The sequence below is a fragment of the Dendrobates tinctorius genome, unplaced genomic scaffold (genome assembly GCF_039654945.1).
Source record: "Dendrobates tinctorius isolate UK_male_01 unplaced genomic scaffold, ASM3965494v1 ptg000044l, whole genome shotgun sequence".
Taxonomy (NCBI): domain Eukaryota; kingdom Metazoa; phylum Chordata; class Amphibia; order Anura; family Dendrobatidae; genus Dendrobates; species Dendrobates tinctorius.
In genome coordinates this window covers 4,566,083-4,581,307 of record NW_027361712.1, presented here as the reverse complement: position 1 = coordinate 4,581,307, position 15,225 = coordinate 4,566,083, and the positions used below count along the sequence as shown (strand labels likewise).

Sequence of the window (15,225 nt, the reverse complement as noted above, 5' to 3'; positions counted from 1 at the left end):
ACCCTCTTCACCATGAGGTCTGCACCTCCCAGGGTTGGTTAATGGCGAGGGTTGAGATTTGTCCCTACTCCCCCGCAGCACACCTGCTGCTCACACCAGGAGGAGAGGGAACGCATATGGAGGAAATATACACTCACTGGCCGCCTCCACACGGCCAGGAGGGGCGGCTTCTACGGTGGTATTTGAAGATTTGGCGTAAACCCCGCGGACTCTACATCAGTCTGCTCATCACTGGAACGCACCCCTTCACCTCGGGGAACACCAAGCAGCTCCGTGGAGCACCATTCCTCCCACCTGCCTTGGTACGCCCACGTGCATGTGCAAGTCCCGCTCCCCAGCAGCGACTCTAGGGGCTTTTAGCCAGATCACAGCCGCCATTTTTTTTTTTTTTTTTGTTCTGGTTACCTGAGCAGAGGCCCCAGACCCTGATAACTGCTGCTGCAGCGGCTCTAACACACCTTGCAGCTCCCCACACCTCAGTGAGGCCCAGCAGCAATTACTCAGCAGTCTCCACATGGCCAAAGCTCACCAGAGAAAAAAAAAAACTGTATGGCCTGTGATAATGTCATGATCACGTGTGTCAGGACGCAGGTGTTTCCGCAAGGTGAACCCATGTGACACATGTGACCCTGGATACACCGCCTCCATTGGGGCGCATTTAAATAATAAAACGTGCAGGTGGATACGCCGCCTCCACCCGGCGAATTTGGGTATTACACGTTATATACATAACATCTGGAAACCCCGCCTCCAGTACGGCGAATTTAAATAATAAAGGGGAAACCTGGGAAACTTTAACAATGGTGGGCCCTGCGATAGGGAATGGGGACATGGAGACCTCCTAAGCTCCCCTGAGCCAGTGTCCCTGCACTCCTTACATTCCCTAAACAGGCTCCGAACCTGTCGCCGCACGCGTACCTTAATGCCCTTGCTCACCCTGACCCTAAACCCTCACTAGGAAATGGGTCGGTGTGGAGACTAATCCCACCACTGCACTAATAACACACGAGGAAAGAGACAATACAGGGGAAACACCACTTAGCTTTGCTCTGTTGAGTGCGCTCCCAGCAACAGAGCCCTCCACCTGAGTGCATCTTCTCCTCCACCTGGATCCATCACCATTACAGGATCCTTCACCTTAGTGCAGCCTTGGAGCAGAGTCCAACACCAGTTGCAGCTGCTTAGTACCAGAGTCCCAAGGAAGTGTTCAGCTTCTGCCACGAAGTCAAGCATGCTTGAGTCCAGCTCAGCGGCCAAGTCCCACATTGTGAGTGCCACTCTCCATAGTAGCCACTCCACCAGACCATGCAGACACTTCCCGCTGACTCCATCACTGCGACCCCACCACGCCATGCGAGCCCTTCGTCCAGACACCATAGCTGCAACACGTCCCCCCTGGCTAAGCTGTGCAGGACTCCTCACCAGCTCCATCCTCCCTCCAGGCTCTCCACTTCAAAGTGAAAGCAATCTCACAATATAACAGGCAGTGATTGCACACCCCTAGCACACCTTTATAGGGTGTCACACCTGATCCCTAATTAAGTGCACAAAAACCTAAAGTGCAATACACCTACCCACCACCGGGGACAGTCAAGACACCTTGGAACTTTCCATAGTAAAAAAAGTTCACCCAGTGCAATTTAAAACTGTCAGATCATGACAATGTGGTACAGTAAAGGGTGTTTTACTGGATGGGTGATACATTTCTCCCAGCAGGTTAATGTTTGGCCGGGTTTTTCCCTAAAGACAGGACCTGCGATGATGTCATGGTCACGTGATCAGCCCATGTGATGTCTACCTCACTTGTGGGAGGGGTTATGGGCTGTGTAATGGAGGTTGGCATTTGGCACATGGTGAGTGTGTCTGGAAGTTACAGGAACTTGACTTTTCTTAGCTTGAACTTGTATACAGGATCCCCGTGCTGCGGGACTATAGCAGCAAGACTCTCAACAACCCTGGGAATGGCACCTGGCGGATGCCATGGAACTGGCAGCCGCTTAGTTAAGCCCATCCCGTGCAAGCGGTGAGTCTGGGACCAGTGGTTCTCCAAGCTGGGGTACATTTATGTTTTTCCTTACTTTCTATTAATCTGCTGTTTGCAACGGGACATTAAACCACTGAAATTGGACTTTAAGCTGGTGTGTTGCCTCGTTACTGCAGCCCTGCCATTACCTACCAGAGCGAATCCCTACAATATATATATGTACTTATAGAATTATTTGAAACACAGTCACATAATCTAAGTACAATTGGATGCCACCTAATTTACATGTGTCTATTTGGAATAAAGGAGAAACCAGAAAAGCATTCAAAATAGTATAGCGTAGTTCACTGTAACTGAAGTGGGTTGCTGGACCCCTAAGCACTTACCTTGTGTCCACAATAATTGTCAATAACCAGAGGTTGAACCTATGGAGACCGCCATTATAATGTCCCCCCGGGGAGTACTCCAATACAGGTGATGTGTGAGTGTAGGTGTCGGCATTTCCATGATTTCAATGCAATTGTAAGCAACCACACACATGTAAACTTGAGAACGTAACACTTCTTAACTGAAGGAAAATTCTGTAATAGCAAACAGCAGGTAACGGTCTCTACTAAAGGCACAGTGGATATAGTACTTTTTTTCATATAAAAGGAGGTCTCATCTCCTTCTGAACTGTAAGCAGAATTTAGGGCCTCTTTGGATGGCTAGAGTACAGTTCATGTCACTTGCTATTTAATGAGTAGACATAGGAAGTCACAGCCCAGATGATGGGACATCTGTGGTGACACCACAGATCATCATATACCTGGCTTCTTCCTCGTTCAGATGTTCTTTGGACAAAATGTTGGAATTCATCTGTTTTCACTGATGCCGGATCCTAATAAATATACTCACCTCTGCAAAAGCGTGAAGCCTTCATCTTTTTCAGTGCTGAGGTTACCTATTATGACAATCATATTGAGTTAATCACAGTTTTGGCACTATGATTCCCTACTGCTGGTGATAGTGAAGCAAAGTTTGAGACGTGGTAGTTACTTGGCAATGGTTTTAGCCGGAGGATCACAAAAAGATCCGTATGCAAGAGAACAATTTTTTATCTTTATCCAGGGGCAGAAATACCATTGGTGCAACCAGTGCAGCTGCACAGGGGCCCAAGAGGTAATGGGGCCCTCTACCACCTCCAAAGCAGGGGGAGTTGTGCATTATGATGAGCTATTGAACTGCAAATGGACATATATTATTCTTGCACAATGGCTCACTTCTGTCTAAGTCCACTTTTCTTTAATTTGTATGGAAGGCTTCATTCCTGTGTGAAGGCAACAATGTGGAGAATTATGTCACTTCAGCATGTACCTGAAGTAATATCTGGGAGTGGTAGTGTTTACTTACTCCCATTGACTAAAGTAGGACTATAATGAGCTGACATTTCTATGATAGCTTATGGAAAATACATTGAAAACACTACGCAAGATATTTAAGGGAATTTCTTGTCTCCTGAGAAAATTTTATTGTATCTTATAGATTTTGACATGCTGAACACAAATATATGCTCCAAAAGTCTGCATCACGTAAGGTTTTTAACCCCTTCATGACCCGAGCTTTTTTTGATTTTTCGTTTTTGTTTTTCGCTCCCCTTCTTCCCAGAGCCATAACTTTTTCATATTTCCATCAATATGGCCATGTGAGGGCTTATTTTTTGCGGGATGAGTTGTACTTTTGAACGACACTTTTGGCTTTACCATGTCGTTTATTCGAAAATGTGGAAAAAAATCCAAGTGCAATGAAATTGCAAAAAAAGTGCAATCCCAAACTTGTTTTTTGTTTGGCTTTTTTGCTAGGTTCACTAAATGCTAAAACTGACCTGCCATTATGATTCTCTAGATCATTTTGAGTTCATGGACACCAAACATGTCTAGGTTCTCTTTTATCTAAGTGGTGAAAAAAAAATTCAAAGTTTGTTAAAAAAAATTGCACAATTTTCGAGACCCGCAGCGTCTCTATTTCTCGTTATCTTGGGTTGGGTGCAGGCTTATTTTTTGCATGCCAAGCTGACATTTTTAATGATACCACTTTTGTGCAGATATGTTCTTTTGATTGCCCGTTATTGCATTTTAATGCAATGTTGCGGCGACAATTCTGGCGTTTTGATTTTTTATCACTAAGCTGTTTAGCGATCAAGTTAATTATTTTTTTATTGATAGATCAGGCGATTCTGAATGCGGCTATACCAAATATGTGTAATTTTTATTTTTTTGTTGTTTTATTTTGATTGAGGCGACAGGGGGGTGATTTGAACGTTTATGTTTTTTTATTTTTTTTACATTGTTAAACACTTTTGTTTATTTTTGGGATGATTTGCCATAGCACGATCGCCTCTGCTACATAGAAGTGATGCTCAGATCACCTCTATGCAGCAAAATTACATTCTTGCTATGATCGCTGACCACAGAACAGCACTCATAGCAATCTGCCATCAACAACCATAGAGGTCTCGAGGTGACCTCTGTTTTGATGGCAGCACAGTGATGACCCCCGATTACGTGATGGGGTTCGTTGATGCGTGTATTTCCGGACCGGCATCCAGAAGTGCATTTAAATGCCTGCTGTCAGAGTCTGATAGCGGAATTTAACTACTTAATAGACTTGGGTGGATCGTGATTCCACTCGCACCTATTGCGGGCACATGTCACCTGTTAAAAACAGCTGACATGTCGCGGCTTTGATGTGGGCTCACTGCCGGAGACCACCTCAAAGCGATGCTGCCAGCTGATGTACTATTCTGTCAGAAGGCAGTAAGGGGTTAAACAACAGCTTATAGTCTACATTATGACATCCAAGACACAACATACATGTGCATCGATGTAAGTAGCAAAAGCAATTGTTCAAAAGTGTTTTGCAGATGACTTTTGCTTTTAATCCATGTCAGATGCTTCTCGAATAAGATTCCAGCAATAGTCAGCCAGCACTGACGTACTCCACTTTCCGTGGTACCTTTTCTCCATCAGCACAATGTCTTGGTCAAATCTTTCACCATGTTCATCACTAACGGCACCAAGACAAGATTGGCTGGAAAAAAGTCCAGTGAGAATGTAGAAAATGCATTTTTAGTGGCATATTGAATTTCATCAGATGATATGCTGTGAGCATGTTGTCCATGAGTTGTTCAAAGTTCAGTGCCCTGCTGTTGCCAAGGAAGTTGAAGGTCACATCTTTAAAGGCTCTCCATGCCACTTGTTCAGCACCTTGCAAAAGACCATCAAAGCTACTGTCATTCATTATATCTCTGATCTGTGGGCCAATAAAAATACCTTCTTTAATCTTTGCATCACTTATTCTTGGAAATTTCTGTCGCAAGTAAGAAAAGGCTTCCGATTCTTTGTTCATTGCTTTGACAAAATTCTTCATAAGCCCAAGTATAATATGCAAAGGAGGGAGAAATATCTTTGCTGGATCAGCGAGAGGATTATGTTTAACATTCTTCAATCCAGCACCTATATTTTCGTGGAGTGGCCAGTCCTTTCTGAAATAGTGCATTTCTCGCGCACGACTGTCCCACTCACAAATAAAACAACAATACTTGATATATCCAAGCTGCAGTCAAAGAAGAAGTGCAACAACTTTTAGCTCACCACACATGTTCCTGTTATAATTTCTATAATTAATGTGGGTCAACAGTAACTCCATATTTTCATATGTTTCTTTCATGTGTATGGCATGTCCAATAGGTATAGAAGGATAGATATTTCTGTTGTGTAGTAAAACAGCCTTCAGACTTAAAAGTGACAAGTCAATGAACAGTCGCCATTCCTTCAGGTCATGTTCACATCCAAGAGCACCAAACAACCCCAAGACGTTGTTGCAAAAGGTTAAACAGTTGACATGGTTGAAAAATCGATTAAGGTCTTCTTGACGACTGTGAAAAACAGAAACTCTTGTTCCTGGTAATAAGAGATTCCGTTCTTGTAGCCTTGATCCCAATAATTGTGCTTACCTCTTTGACAATTTCAAATCTCTTACTAAGTCACTCAGATCAGTTTGACTGAACAGATGTGGATTAGATGTAGAAGGTTCAAAGGCTGGGTCTGCAGCAGTTTCATTTTCCACTGACATTGTTAGTTCATCTTCGTCGTCCTCCATTGTCCATACTTTATGTGGCTTTGGAACATGAAGACTTTCATCATGTAGCACTGGTCTTATGGCTGAAGGAGGACTAGGATATTCTATTGATTTCTTCTTCTTTGCTGAAGTAAGGCAGAAGTAGCAATCTGTTACATGATCTCTCTGTTCTCTCCATATCATTGGGACAGCGAACGGCATTGAAGGTCGTGATCCATTCAGCCATGCTCTAAGTATGTCAGTATTGTCTTTTGATTCCTCCCCTGCCCATGAGATGTGGTATGCTTCATACATGGACAGCCGAATAATTCACTGCGACTGAGCAGAATTCACATAATAAGTACTTGCATATGTGTAGATCAGCGATTTATGTTATTTCAGTGGAAAATTCAGAATATACTGTTTCAGAAAAAGTTCATATATGAGTTTTTAGAATTGTAACAGAATATTATAATGTTTCGTATCATTTCTCAAAAACCTTACGTGATAGGAAAAATCTGAAGCCATTTCTGAAATCAGCATGAAAAAATCTATCAGGAACACTCAAAATTGTTCGAGGGACAAAACCTTAGTAACACACTGATACCTTAGCCAGTAGATGGCATCAAGGCACAAAGCACATTACACATTAATCAATCCTCAATGTACACACACAATGCATTTTACATTTCCTAACTCACAGTACCATATACGGTATAATTCTAACACACTGGAACAAATCTACTGCCACATGACAACCATATCACTCAGCAGTAATAGGACGGGTAAAGGAACACAACAGCCTCTCTGTGACTTTTAGTAGTGCTTCTCTTTAGAACAGATTATTTTACTTGGAGTAGTTGGTATATTTTATAACACTTTAGAGCCAAGTGGATTTTAAAATGTACCATGTTAGTTCTGCAGACACCATGAGCAGATGACTTGGTGGCAGCAACCTCTGTAACATTCACACTGACCCAGTACAGGTTACTTTAAAGGCCCCGTCACACTAAGCTACTCACCAGCGATCCCGACACCGATATGAAGGTGTCAGGATCGCTGGTAAGTCGCTATGTGATCGCTGGTGAGCTGTCACACAGACAGCTTCACCAGCGATCAGCACAGCGATGCCGAGCGCCCGGCATCACTGGCTATCGCTGTATAAAATAGTATCAAAATAAAAAATATAGTTATTCTCACCTTCCGACGTCCCGTTCAGCCATCCCGCCTCTCTCCACGCTCCGGTCCCAGTGATCCTTTGCACGAATGACCACGAGATGTCACGGTCTCGCGGGATAAAGTCTCACGGTCATTCATGCAAAGGCTTACTGGGACCGGAGCGTGGAGAGAGGCAGGATGGCTGAACGGGACATCGGAAGGTGAGAATAACTATATTTTTTATTTTTTTTTATTATTTTTTTACACCTGATCGCTGGTCTCCCGCTGTCACACACAGCGATGCGTGCTGGCCAGCGGGAGGCCAGCGACCAAAGAAATGTCCAGAGGTTTCTTGCAGCGATCAGCGATACCGGCAGGGGGGCCGCTCGCTGATCACTGTCACACACAGCGATCTCGCTGGTGAGATCGCTGTTATGTCACAAAAGTTGTGACTCAGCAGCGATCTCGCTACCGAGATTGCTTAGTGAGACGGGGCCTTAAGTTTTGCATGTTTCAGAACACAGTGCCTGCAAGGGTCCTGTGGGTATTGGTATTGATGTGAGCAAAGATTCTACAGTAGAGCTTCAATAGTGAATAACTGAAATAAGACAATAATTCAATAACAGTATTTTTCATCTTATCTTATCCCATAAGGGGAATAATGCTTCATTCAACATTGTTATCTTTTTTTTTTGCCTAGGAAGCTTTTGGAATGCAGCTTCATTTAACACAGTATCATCTTATCTGCATTTCCCTACCTTTGATGGTGAATTTAGTGCAGATGTGTCTTTTTTCTTCAAAACTGCATCACCATCTGGACTATTCTTGGAAAACCTTGGAATCAAAGATTTTATCCGAATAGAACTGGAAAGTAAGTCTGATGCCTCATTCTTTTACTGATAAGTAACAAAAATGTAAGTTTAGATTTAAATCTACATGGAAATGCCATGATCTAATTGGCCATTCTAACAGCAGCTTAATTAATAATATAATCAGCAATAGTTGTAATCTAACCTCTTATGTTACTATCTACTGTACATATTTATGTATATATACATATATCTGTTATTGGAGTGACATCTCCTAGAGTATCTAAATTTAAATCGCATCTAGAAGTAATAAGCCCAAATATTCAGCAGTACTTTTTCTCTTGTTAAGGTTATGTTTTGAGTACCGTATGTAGTTTTTCTCAAATAATACATTGCAAAATATTAAATGACAGTAAGAAATATACATAAAATCATAGGGTATACCATAATTTAGATGGAACCTGAAACTTCCACAAACATTATTAACATCCAGAATAGTGTTACAATGCTGTTCTGCCACCTTATTAAATTGCGGCCACAGGGAGAAAATTAACTTTATTATTATTTTATGGAGCACAGGTTTATGTCATTGAGGCGCACATTGCGCAGCTTCTGTCGCCGCTCAGTACACAGTGAATGTTGGCTGTAAGTATGTCATGGCACTTTTATTCATACTGTAGGTTACTCTGCAGTGCATCTGTGCAGAGCGAGCTGTCAAAGTAATGGGGTAGGCTTACAGCTACTGATCACAATGCTGTGAGTGGTGACTGTAGATGCTCTGTTCACACATCTATGACTGAAAGCTAATGGCTCCCGGTAGGAATAAAATTTATTTCCTTCTGGTAGCCATAATTTTAGTAAGGAGGCTGGAAAGCATTACTATGCTATAAACCAGCAGATTAACCCTACATCTCCATGTTAATAGTGTTTTGGGACATGCCAGATGCCAAGTTTCCATCAAATATATATAGATATAGATATATATATATAGATATATACAGTGCTTAACATAAATAAGTACCTCTCTTTTAAAAAGTAATATCTTAATCAATTCTCACTGAATGAAAGTGCGATTTTCAAAATTTTGACTAGACTGAGAGCATTTATTTTAAATCCACAACATGAAATTAAGCTTAATATATCTTTTATTACAAAATCATCAGTTTTACTCAAATTAATTAATGCAAAAAGAAGACACTCCATATTGTAAACAACTAGATGGAGTGTTTTGTATCACCTTCATGATTTTTAAGGCATGCACCAGCTCTTCTAGGCATGGAGTAAAAAAGTTGTCAACTTATTGAAACATTTGTCATACTCTAATCTTCAAGAACTACCTCTTTTAGAACCTTGGCGCTAGATGGAGCATGATGCTTAACTTGTCTCTTTGGAATTCTCCATAGGTGTTTCGATTGAGTTCAGATCAAGAGACATACTTGAGCGCTGAATCACTTTCACCCTGGACAATTATCCAAAACAGATGTGTGTTTTGCTGCTGTTGTCAGGGAGAAATATTTCCATGATAATATCTTGAATTCATAGTTATACTTGTTCAATATTGAAAGGGGAGATGCTACTATCATTCTGTACACTTCATAGACATACATTTTTTCCAAATACATAATGTCAACAGTGAAACATGGTGGTGGCAGTGTCCTTTTGTGGGGCTGCATGAGTGCTGCTGGTGTTGGGGAGCTACATTTCATTGATGTATCTTAAATTCACAGATGTACTGCTCTATTTTGAAAGATAGGATGCTACCATAACTCTGTGCCCTTGGTAGATGTGCCATTTTCCAGCATGAGGATGATCCAAAACACATATCTGTTGCATTTTTGAAGGATGAAAGTGATTTGGTGGCCAAATATGTCTCCTCATCACCCAATCAAACACCTATGGATAATTCTGAAGAGACAAGTTGAGCCTCACTCTTCATCATAGATCCAGGGTCTAAAAGAGGACATTCTGGAAGAATGAAATATAGATGTTGCAGTATGTTGCCAACTTGTTCATTCCATGTCTAGAAGAATTATTGCTGTGCTTAAAAAATCATAGAGGTTATAAAAATAATAGTCGTTATTTTTTTGTTGTGGGGTGAATTCATTTATGTATCAACTAATTTGAGTAAAAGTGAATATTTTGTAATTAAAATTGTATTAATTATTTATTTATTTTACTTACTTACATAGCACCATTAATTCCACAGCACTTTACAGACATTAGTGGCACTGTTCCCATTGGGGCTCACAATCTAGATTCCCTATCAGTATGTCTTTAGAGTGTGGGAGGAAACCGGAGAACCTGGAGGAAACCCACGCAAACACAGGGAGAACATACAAACTCCTTGCAGATGTTGTCCTTGGTGGGATTTGAACCCAGGATCCCAGGCTGCAAGGCTAGTTACTCAGCCATTGTGCTGCCCTATTAACATTACTTTCATGTTGTGGGTTAACACATTTTTCTATAGACTTGTCAATATTTTAGAAATTGATCTTGTGTTCACTGAGACATTTGTTAAAATCTTACTTTTCAAAGGGGATGTACTATTTTATGCTAAGCAGTGCATATACACATATATGCATAAAAGAGTATATACTATATTTTACAGATTATGCTACCATAGATGCAACCCAAATTTTGGGGTGGAAAATAGGAAAAAAACATTTATTTAAATAAAATGGTGGTACGTCTTATATTCACTTTTATTGGTAGTTTAACTTACCTTAGCTGTGGTGGAGAGGGATCATAACAGGTAGGGTCACTGCTTCATGAGGCTGGCGGCAGCATGATCTGGGTGCCTGGGATGTCAGAAGGTGTCGGGGCCAGTGAGTGGAGTTTATTTTCCCAATGGTATCCCTGCAGTGGGCTTAGGGAAAATGGCTGCCCCGAGGCAAGATGAGATTCAAGATGAGATCATGTCTGTGATGCCATGAAATGAGAGAATCTGTAGTAAGAGGGAATGGTCCAATGTGTCAAAGGTAGATGACAGGTCTAGGAGAAGTAGGACAGAATAATGTTGGTTGGATTTGAGAGTTAGTAGGTCATTGGAGACTTTAGTTAGGGCAGTTTCAATGGAATGGTGTGATCGGAAGCCAGATTGCAAGAGGTCTAAGAGGTAGCAGGAGCAGATGACAGTTCATGATGGACATGTTGTTCCAGTAGTTTTGAGACATAAGGTATAAGAGACATGGGGCAATAGCTAAACAGAATGGATGGGTTAAGGGAGGGCTTTTTGAGGATTGCTGTGATTGAGACATGTTTGAAGCTTGAGAGGAAGACACCAGTTGATGGTGGCAGGTTGAAAAGATTTGTTAGGGTTGGGGTGAAGACTGTGGTGAGATTTGGGATGAGGTAGGATGGGATAGGGTCAAGTTCACAGGTGGTCAGATGTGATTTGGAGACTAAAAAGGAAAGTTGATTTTCTGTGTTGTGGAGAAGCTTGTTTTGTAAGACAAGAGCTCAGCCGCTAAGAGAAGGAGCTGTGGAGGCTGTAGGCCAAAGCTTTCTCTGATTTTATCGATCTTCTGCCTGTAGAATGAGGTAAAGTCTTCAGCTGAGAGGAGAGGAGAGGGAGGAGGCCCTGGGTGATGGAGGAGAGAATTGAAAGTGTTGAATAGCTGTTTAGGGTTGTGAGACAGAGAGGTTATGAGGAATGAGAAGTATATTTGTTTTGCTGCAGTGAGCATGGACTTGAAAGTAGGGAGGGACTGTTTGTTTGCATAGAGTATTATCTTGCAGCTCCTTCTCATCACCTTGCAGTTTAATTCTTTAAATGTATTCTTAAGGATCCTTCACTTACTACTTATTCTGTCATCGGATTAACATTGAATACAGGTGGATTAACAGCTGAAGCATCAACAGGCACACACATTAATTTATCAACCCGTTCCATCACGTGCTGAAACCTGGCACCATTACCTTGAAATGGATTTGGTGATCATTATAGAAGCTCCTATAACGCTACCTACATTGCTTTCTTGCTGGACCCTCCTGTCTGTTAGTATGAGCAATATCCACTAGAGTTGCCATTTCTTAGACTAACACCCATGCATCATTATTCAACTTGGCAATTCTGCTTGAAGGTACAGAAGAAGGAGTGCCCTTCATTTTCTTAAACCTCTTTCAATCACCCTTTACTACTCAGTTACTTGACTTCCCTTACTTTTCATTTCCCAAAACAGCCATCTTAACATCCTTAAGGAACCATTCTGTGACACACTCTGTCCAGCTATATCACTCCATCTGACTACTGAATAACATATGCATATTGAAGTTCTACATACCTTTTTCACATACAGTCTGAAACATCATTAACCAAAGACACAATGTTAACTGCCACATCTTTATAATGCTACTGTTTGCATCTCATTCTAGATTTTTTCCTCACTCTTTGACACAGTCAGGTATTCCTGGTATTAAAACTTTTGTTCATCCCCTGGGCTGAGTGGATTCAAATATGGCATATGCTGCTTTATCATTACCACCTAAAATTAACTTAAATGCTGAATGTAAACTGATGCTTTTTCTACTGGTTTACCCTTTGTTTTTACCGTTAGTTCATGTTGTGTTCAAACTTTATATCTGCAGTATCCTGAAAGCTAATGGTGCACTAAATAAAAATTAATTCTGTATTTGTTTAACATTTATGACTAAGTAAATGGTATGATAAAAATGAATTAGCATAAATTGTTTATTAAATGAACAGTATAGTGAAATGAATAATATCTCTAATTTCAGCTCCAACAGATGTTGTTTTCTCATTCGATGTTGGGAATGGCCCCGTAGAGGTTCGAGTAAGCTCACCAACTCATTTAAATGACTCCCAATGGCATTTTGTCAAAGCTGAGAGAAACATCAAAGAAGCCTCTCTTCAATTGGATAACGTACCCCAAAAAACATACATTACCCCTTCTGATGGACACATACGTTTACAGCTTTACAGTCAGCTTTTCATAGGTAATTTCTTAAATAAATTATCCAAATTTCGATAAAGGGTTGATAACATTTTACTTATGCTTTATTGCAACGCAAAAGGAAGCAAAAAGATTTAACTATCCTTTGGGGAGCTAAGACAAAAGACAATATTGAACCAAATATCTATAATAATTGAAATATTTTACATTGAATTACTGAATTACTATAGGTAATACATTTACTATATTTTTTGATTATTGGTGTATGTTTTGCTCCAATCCCACAGCAATTAAATCATTTGTGTTTTCCTTCTTTATTCCCAAAAAATATTATAGAATATCTGTAACACAAAATGGCATCACTATAAGCTACACTTGCACACTACGTTATATCTACAGGAGCTTATATAACATTTCATTCTAAATCTGTAGGCATTGTTGTAATATTATTTCATTAGCTGCTGCTGGACTAGCTTACATTTTTCATACCTTTACACACCTTGTTTTGTGCAAGGTGGTCGAGTTATACTGCAACAGAAAAGGGTCTTCCCAAAATTGATCCCACAAATTCAGAAGCATGCTTGTCTAAAATATAATGATATGTTGAAACAAAAAGATTTAATAGAATTTAAAAGGCATTGTGCAACCTCTAAAAAATAACCTCCTCTTTCAGCAAACTTTAAAGTTGGCAGAATGCAGTTAAGCATGTACAGTAACATTCTCCTGGAATTCACTAAGCTCTGACTTGTCCATTATAGAAATGAACAAATCAATTTGTTTTTAATCAAAATCATGTATATTTTTTGAACGTTTGCAGGACCTGGCAAGTTTTTAACTATTTACTATGTGAATGAACAAAAATTCCAGCCTCCATTTTACTTTAGGTGCAAGATTTTATTAACCAGAAAATGTTCAAATGACCTCAGCCTTGGTCAAATGGACTTCCGTCTAATGCCTTACAGCTATAACATCTAGAGATGGGTGAACCCAAACAGTTAAGTTAGGCGTCCGTACCAAACACCTTCTGTTTGGGCATCCAGTCCGAACATGGACTTCAACCGGAAGTCCATGCTACTGTTTGAGTTCTCCCCCCGTACAATGGGTGTCGCTCACGCTGTTATGTACATAACAGTGCGACAAACACTGACTCTGATCAGCAGTAACATCAATACCGCCTGTCAGACAGCCGCATTTCCCATAATGTCAAATGACAGCTTGAGCTTGTAGTTGTGTTTGGAGGTAAAAAATACATGACCCCTTACTTGCCTGAGAATACCAGCCCTCAGCTGTCTGCTTTAGCTTGGCTGGTTTTTAAAAATGGGGGGACACACAGCATTTTTTTAAATTATTTATTTAAATAATTTTAAAAAACGGCATGGGGACCCCTCTATTCTTTATAACCACCTTGCTAAAGCTTCTCCCATTAGTGGCTCCTGCCATCACTGTTATCAGTGACAGCAGATCTAGCCTGATGAGTGACCTCGCAAGTCTTTAATGGTGATAACTTACCTTTGATCAGAACTGCCATGCGGGTGTTTCCCACGCTGTCACACAGGTGTTAGTGCCATAGAAAGTTTAGAATTCTACAGTTATTGAATTAGCAAAGCATTGTAGATTCTTTTGCATTATGCATCTCAGTAATAGATGACTGCAGTTAGTGACAATATGTAGTCTACCACTTCACAGATGAGTTGCTGTGATTTTTAAATGCTTCCATTTTTCATAAATACCACTTACAGTTGATTATGAAATATTTAGAAGGAAATACATATGAAAAGTTTCACATGATGACATCCTATTGCAGTAATACACTCAAATTCAGTGAGCTCTTTAAAATCACGGATTCTTTCACAAATGTTTGTAAAAGCAGACTGCATGACTAAGGGCTTGAATTAAAAATGTGATTTCAATGATTAAGTCATATAATTGGATTATAAGATTTGTCATCAATATTATGTTATTGATGGGAGTACATCATTCTACATCCACATCAGTCAGCTGATATTTGCTGGAGTAGTAAACTACAGTATTTATCAGTGGCTACTAAACAATATAGGAAGTTGCTTTGTTCCACTCCATAATGTTACTGTCAGAGCCAATACCATGTGATCAAATGATATCGGCTATTGGTCACATTCCAATCTAATATCTCCTACAGAATGGTCATTGATTTGTGAGGCTCGGAAAACCCCTTTATTACGCATTTACCAATACTTTAGTCCATAAATATGTGGTGTTGTAAGGGTCCCATTTCACATAGTGA

General features: G+C 40.4%; 1 protein-coding gene across 2 annotated transcripts in view; it reads left to right on the top strand.

Annotated features, from left to right (window-relative positions):
- The window catches only part of CNTNAP4 (contactin associated protein family member 4), a 1,095,419-nt gene that overhangs the window by 658,471 nt on the left and 421,723 nt on the right, over nt 1–15,225 (top strand). For both annotated transcript variants that reach the window (XM_073575315.1, XM_073575314.1), the window contains exons 16-17: nt 7,941–8,111; nt 12,787–13,005. In XM_073575315.1, the coding sequence (XP_073431416.1) occupies nt 7,941–8,111; nt 12,787–13,005 (390 nt within the window). The remainder of the gene's footprint in view (nt 1–7,940; nt 8,112–12,786; nt 13,006–15,225) is intronic.